This window comes from Watersipora subatra, chromosome 1, assembly GCF_963576615.1.
Source record: "Watersipora subatra chromosome 1, tzWatSuba1.1, whole genome shotgun sequence".
In the NCBI taxonomy this organism is placed as follows: Eukaryota; Metazoa; Bryozoa; class Gymnolaemata; order Cheilostomatida; family Watersiporidae; genus Watersipora; species Watersipora subatra.
Genome location: NC_088708.1, coordinates 3,495,409 through 3,502,958, shown reverse-complemented (window position 1 = coordinate 3,502,958; position 7,550 = coordinate 3,495,409). Strand labels below are relative to the sequence as shown.

The window sequence follows — 7,550 nt, the reverse complement described above, 5'->3', positions numbered from 1 at the left end:
TTTTTATTGATGTTTTATCTACGTAGTACTACATGTAGATGGGCATTCTTAAAAACCGACGGAAAGCGATTCATCTGTTTATTGTGTCAGTCGACTAGCCAAATGAATGATCTGCTTTATCGTTACTCTGCTAAGTACACAAAATGTATACAGTCCATAATCGATACTCGTAGGTTATATCAGTGTGATGTCAATTTTCATTGAATGTAGCCTAATGTTTTCACCAACTCGCCAATGACTCCATCTCCGTGGGGATGAGCTGTTACCATGACGACACTTCCCTATTAAATTGGAATAACCCACTTCGACCTTGAGTTTGGCGCGTTACTTCACGCGTGTTATGTAAAGGCGTTTTTAAAAATGGTGCTGAATACAGAAGAGGATAGAGTTCGGACAGTGTGCACGAGAGATGCCTCACAATCGCAAAAGTTCCGTTTTAATGTTGGTGCAAAATCTTTTACTCAACAGTACGCTAAATTTTATGAGACACGCCTCAACACATTCAATGATAACTTGAACGAAGCAGTGCAACACAGTTGGGGTTTGTCGTTTACTAATTCATTGGTTGTTTTCACCAAGTTATTTTCTTTTGTTTATACACATTTGTTGAAAAACAACTTCACATTGCAGATTTTGATATCGATCGATTTCGAAATATCGATAGCTCCACTCAGAAACGTAAAAACCTGATAGCTGATATTGTATCCACAATAATATGCATCATAAATCGTGGCTATCCTGGCGATCTCAATTTGTGCATCCATTAAAGCAGCTCTAGTTTTTATCCCTCTGTGTAAGCTTTGTTGGCTAGCCAACAGTCCACAGTTATAGCTACCGTTGGAGTGCAAGTACATGTTGTATAGACTGAATGGCTCAAATCTAATACATGCTGGGGGGGGGCTGGTGACATACCTGCCAACTCAGACGCATTAGCCGTGAGACTCACGCAATCGCACCAAATGAAAAATGAAAATCTGTGAGATTTTTGCCCCAATTTCCACAATTTTAGATTTACTATTATTGATACATCAATTGCCCCAAAACCAAATCTCAAGCATTGCCCCACTCTTGGGTTGGCAGGCCTGGCTGGTGAGTTACGATTTTCATACTATCATCACGAAACAAGTTATTTTATTGACTCTACATATTACTACTACATGTACATTATTTCTAAACATTTGGCTACTACCAGTTTTGCATTCACCAGATCTGCTCCACAAATGGCTGCAAGTCAGCAACTGCAGATATAGGCTACCAGCTGAATGTTGAAGGAGCATACCTCAATGCCCCTATTGAAATGAATGTACATTTGGCACAACTGCTGGGCTTTGAAGTCAAGGGTCTTGATGGAAAGCTACTTACCTGTCACCTGGAAAGTCGTACAGGCTCAAGCAGAGCAGACGAAACTGGAATAATACACTAACATACCATCTGAAAGCGGCAGGCTTCAAAGCAAATAAAATAATCCACCTATTAAAAATGGTGCTACAACCGGTCTTCTACGTTGATAATGTAATCATTGTTGGGGTGACAACTCTAAAAAGCTTATCGAGCAAGCTGGAAAGCATGATTCGAATTTCGAATGTATATCAGAGGCATTCTCAAGTGGTCCTTAAGAGTTGATTTCACCCGTCTCAAAGATGGTAGTTACATGATACACACAAATACACTATGTTGTAGTGTCGAAGAAATTCAACACGAATGAGTGTAACTTTAGCAAAGCAGCTGTCGACAAACAAGCTATGATTTCAAAGCCACTGATGAAGATCACTGCGTAGTTTAGGAGCGAGGTTTTTTGTATCCTTTAATTATATGGAGTTTCATGTACCTTATGACAGCAATCCAACTCGATCTTAGCTGGATAGTATTCAAGCCTTTGCAATTTCTGAACATGGCAGCTCTATAACATGTAACAACTGTGAAACGAGTTTTACAATATATCTGATGTACCAGTGACTGCAAGCTCACAGTCAAGCCAACAGCGTGGTGCAAATGTACTGTCAATCTGATTATGTTGGAGATGTTGATGACTGCAGATCAACGATTGGATGTATTCAATTTTTGAAAAGACGGAGCACCTATCAGCTTGAAATTACGTAAACTAACAATCATTGTCGCTTTTTCGTGCGAAGCAGAGTATATGGCTCTAGCAGACACAGTAAACGAGTTTATTTATCTGTTTGTTAGGTAACTATATGGGACTCAACTTGTTTATAGAATGCAGTATTCTGACAACCAAGGTGCCATATCGATAATTAAAGGCAATACAAATTCATATGCTTGTACCAATAAAATGTTTCTTATTGTTTTTTGCGAGAACAGAACAACATATGAAACGGATAGATAGCCAGCGACGACAATATCGGCGATTGCATGACCAAAAGCATAAGGCCAATCCTGGTTCACTTATTCCATTTGTCATCTTGGCATTCAGATTGAGGGCGGCTGTTGAGTTACAATCTTCATACTATTATCATGAAATGGTCTTATGTCATTGACGCCACAAACAAATGCATAGTTGTCTTCTCATACAGCACATGGTTTTTGAATTTTTATTGACACTCCTGTACACATTTAGTTCACATTTTGCTCGCATGATATTTTAGTTTTGCATATATCTTCACAACATTTTTTTCAATTCAAAACTAACTCAAGTGGAAAGCTTATAGTTTTACAGCCTTCTGTTTTTTGTCTAAAGGCAATGTCTCCCCGAATAACGTGTCAATCTAATATTGCCCTATTTTTCAACATGGACTTTGCCAAGTGCACGTCCAATTGAAAATCTATTGACTTTGAATGCAAAGCCACTTGATTCATACTGAATATGGGTTTTATGGCCATTAGCCATTGCGACCATTCGCAATGATTGCAATGACCATTGCGACCATTCGCACATACCAAACTGGAGTGGTAGATGGCAGCCTTGTAAATACATGTTTGTTACTACCTTTAGCATAGCTAAATTAATATTCACAATAATGAGAGCAGCGTCTATCTGAAGCAATGCTAAGAGTGTTCGGAAAAAGGTGCCTCACACAAGCATTGAACTCAGATACTCTGATTTACCAACCACTTTGTTAACTACTACACCACTCCGACGCCTTGGACTTCATGAATTAATCATGCACCTAGCGATTAGTCATTAGGACCTATCACGGTGCGTCAGACTGCCAAGGGTACTAGTATGTAATGGTAAAAATAAGTTGGCGCAACAGTCAGTAGAGCGGCCGTAAGGGTTGGCCAAAGCCTTATTAGAGTGCCCAAGGTAATAAATGTATTTCATAGATATTACAATTCAATATCCTTCAGACAAAATTGTAGTTATTTATTTAATTGTAGTACTAAAATACTTTAATCTATAGTTCATAGATGTAGGTAGCATTTACAATTTGGAAGTAGCAGCGTCAAAGTTAGGAAGGGTATTTTGGGCAGGTTTAAAGAATAGAGAAAGCATAATATTATTATGCTTTATTATTCATCTTGAGGTGTTGACTGATGTTCTAAAAAAAGAATCAAGGAGATTGACCAACCAGAAGCTGAGATATAGCCAGCCAAACACAGGTCTACCAAAAAACAAAAGTGTTTCGGTAATCATCAATATATGACGTATGAAATCGACTTGTGTGTCATTGGTCAATTAAGCCAACTAATGCGCTCTCCTATAACAATCACGGCGTTTTAATTGGTTTAATTCCTGGAAGTATAGAACAATCAAATTGGGCCTAACAATCATCGCTCCTAGAATTCCGAACCAGTCCCTCTGACGTGTAGATTAGTTTTAGCATAAAATAATTACACGCATCTATTATTTCGCAACATTTCGCTATCTTGCTAGTTCAGCTCAGTTTTGTTGTTCTCCTACTTAGCTTCCCTATTCAGACTCATCTTTAGCGTTGTTCAGATTTTTTAACTATAGCTAATAAATGGAATCAATTAAATCAATCATCAATCTCGGTTATCATTTGGAATTTTCTACAAATTATATTAGTTACATCATTTATTCTATACGCAGTTATATTATTATTTTGTATAATATGCATTATGAATATTATATAAATCATAAAAAATAATCATAGATAAGATAATAGATCAATAGAAAAATCAAAGCAAAAGTTATCGTTTTCTTTTCTTATAGCAAGAGCAGCACGGTCAAGTTAGTCTTTTTAAGATTATGGCTGTAGTGAACTTCCAGTCTGTTAATAGTGACGATAATCATGAAAATCAACTGAATGCTGCAGTAGATACACAGTAGAAAAATGATGAAGGAACAAAAAGTCCCATTCCTATTTCTTATTCTAAACAAACTGCAATCGCGGATATCGCATATAGACTATACACGCGCCGTTCGTTGAACAGATGATCTTCGGAGCATATCCGTGGAGATCGAGTTAAAATTTGAAGCACAATAGTCAAAATCTGCTCTTCTGCTTTAAAAAATCATGGCGAGGGGTTGTGGGCAAATGCCTTTACCACACAATGTTTGGATGATTTTCCTGAGAAACCAGAGCTAGTATGTAAATTATTTACTATCGCGAGAAGCGTTTCACATCTCGTAGCCAAAACAATCATTGTAAGTAACGGTGGTAAGTGTGCGCAACTCCGGCACATGACCATTAAGTCGATTTTATACGTCACATTTTTCGGGATTTTCGAAGGGTTTTCCTCTGATTCTTTATTAGATAAACCTGTGTTTGGCTGTCTATATATCAGCTTCTAGGGGGTCAATCTCCTTGATTCTTTTTTTAGAACATCAGTCAACACCTCAAGATAACTAATGAAGCATAATAATATTATGCTTTCTCTATTCTTTAAGCTCCCAAAATGAAGCAGCAGTAGTGAAAAAATATATCGACACTCATTGTAATACAAAAGTATCTTGGAAACACCTGCAATAGTGGCATAAAACTATTATAATGATTATAATTTACTTCAGTAATCACGCATCCCTGATAATATTTTTTTGTAAAAATTTATAGTGTTGTCAGTGTAGAATAAACGTTCGCCCAAGCTGCATCCCAAAGGATAATATTCCTGGATTTTCGAACTCAACATCCATCAATTCAAGTACATCTCACATCAAAATTTGGGGTAAAACTGCATTTTAAATTTTCAATATGTCCATTAATGTTAACATCTCAAAAAAATCATTATCAGGATACATATCGCTACCACTGTTTGTTAATATTCAAGTGTGGCAAAAATAAAATGGGATAGATCTTACCTCCATGTGACGGATTCTTTTTGCATTTAAGATGAGATTAAATATTTTTATTAACGTCTGCTTTTCTTGTTTTACATTCAGTGTGTAACTAACCATGTTTGGGCCCATCTAGACAAGTTTATTGCTAAATCTGGATGGAAGTTTTTCTTGTGAGTTTGGCATACCTTCAGAATATGTTTGTGTTTTCTTTTCTAACAATTTCTCAAGAGCAAGCAACTAATAAGCAAATTAGACAATCAGGTAAATACTTTGAGAACAGAAAAGTACAGAAAGATTATGTAGAAACACAGTAGGAGTTTGATACAGCAGAGATTCACTGTAGTCAAGTTCATAGCATCAAGATCTACATCAGGTTATTGCGTTCACAAATATATATGTGGGCCAAATTCAGATTTAAAAATTTAATTGTTGATATTTAGAGCATAGCATTAACACACTGCTGCATGGCATTCACATGAAATATACATGACTTATACTAAATGTCCAAAACAAACAGTACGCAAATTCACTCGTTGTTTATAGATGTAGATTGAAGTGCTAATATCCTTTAATCCATTCATGATAGTGCATAGAAGTAGCATTCACAACTTGGAAATAGCAGCATAAAAGATGGGAATTGTATTTGTGCTTCCAGTTTTAAACATGTCACTGTGGTAAGGAAGAAACAAGTCTATTTAGATAGCCAATAAACTATTTAAATGCTGCTAGAATTGGAGTTATCTCTTCAAATCGTTGTTCAGCATACTGGTTGTATCAGAAATTATTTTATCATTCATATCTAGTTGCATTGTGCTTACTGATGGATACCTCTCAATGAAATGATAGATCCTGTTTTACAAAATCATCTGATTTTTAGATATAGCATGTTTTTAGTATTCATGTGAACATTTGTGTATTGTGTATTTGTTTGTAAGAAAGCCTTTGGAAAAATTGGAAATAAATGCTGCCCCTTTGTTACGATGCCTCTGCCATCAAATTTATTTCAATTGTACTTGTAGTATCATTTTAGAGTATTTTTATGTTATGAGCAGTAGCAAAGAAGCTGCTATATCAATAACTTCAACTATACAGCTGGATGCAATGGACAACAGTTAAAACCATTAGGATTAAAAAAAATTCATAGCTCCTCGTAGTGGAGATAATTCCTTATTTTTTAATTTTTATGTCTATAGTAATTTTTTTGTTATCTGTTGTTTTAGATTCTACGATTTGTTGAGGCAAATGCGAAGACCTTAGTATTTGCAGCATATAGTCAGATTGATAAACTTATTTTGTTTGCAATTTATTTAGAGGCTCTCATACGCTTGCGCATATGAGAAAATCATTAGTATGTCACATTGCCATTTTCCTATATAAATAAATGTACAGGATGTCGAAAAGGTTGCAGCAAACTTCTATCATTAAGCAAATTATTGATCTCTTGTTCCGTAAAAAATAGTCTCATTCTTTACAATGAACCACTTGGACAGCAAAGACATCATACAAAACCAGTATATCAATGATATGGTATTCATCTTTGGTTATCTAAATAAATGATTGTATTCAAATAACTATTAACTGATTCAAACCCTTTGCTTTCATGACTTCTTTTATCAATCCACATATTCTCATATTATGATGATAGTGGAACACTGTACAGTGTACAGCATTCATTTGTACTAAACACCTTGAGTACAGCATGCAGTACTCAATCATTTGGGCCTCCTGCTACATTTATTCTAGCCAAGCCAAAAAAATTGCACAAAACTGGAGGGTATGAAAAGCAAGTTCTCTGTACAACTGCAATGTCGGTATCATGATTACTGCATACTTTTCCATCAAATCTATGTGAACTTCAGAGGTACTCTTAATGCTTTACTTCTGTAACTAATATAAGCAGGACACAAACAATCTAATCAGAGTATTTGAGAAGGACAGATCTATAAATAAAGTCTTGTGACACTTGATATAATTAACCAGAACCTCACGTTTCATTAACTAATTAGTTACTAGCTAGAGTCATTGCCCTCCTATAATATCTTGTAAATGGTATTAGCCTACATTAGCCTTTTGATGTTTCAGAGATTCTTGGTAGAAAACAAGCCTGCTTTTCTATCATTCTTGCGCATCCACCATGTGTTTATATTCTAAAATTCTGTTGCAGGATTTGTAAAGGTATGTTATATTTTGCCAAACTGACCACCGCTAATCAAGCCTATGTCATTTTTTAAAGATCTTTGTAACATGGTCTTGCTAACTGTGCTATTGCACAGTTAGCAAGACCATTTACTGCATTCTACATCATTCACTACACGCACAATCATTCACTGCACAATTCACTCAAAACTGT

General features: G+C 35.8%; 1 protein-coding gene across 1 annotated transcript in view; it reads left to right on the top strand.

Moving 5' to 3' along the window:
* Nucleotides 1–360: 360 nt before the first annotated feature.
* The window catches only part of LOC137385891 (DNA polymerase delta subunit 2-like), a 28,006-nt gene continuing 20,816 nt past the window's right edge, over nucleotides 361–7,550 (top strand). The window contains exon 1 of the mRNA XM_068072488.1: nucleotides 361–541. Coding sequence (XP_067928589.1) covers nucleotides 361–541 — 181 coding nt within the window. The remainder of the gene's footprint in view (nucleotides 542–7,550) is intronic.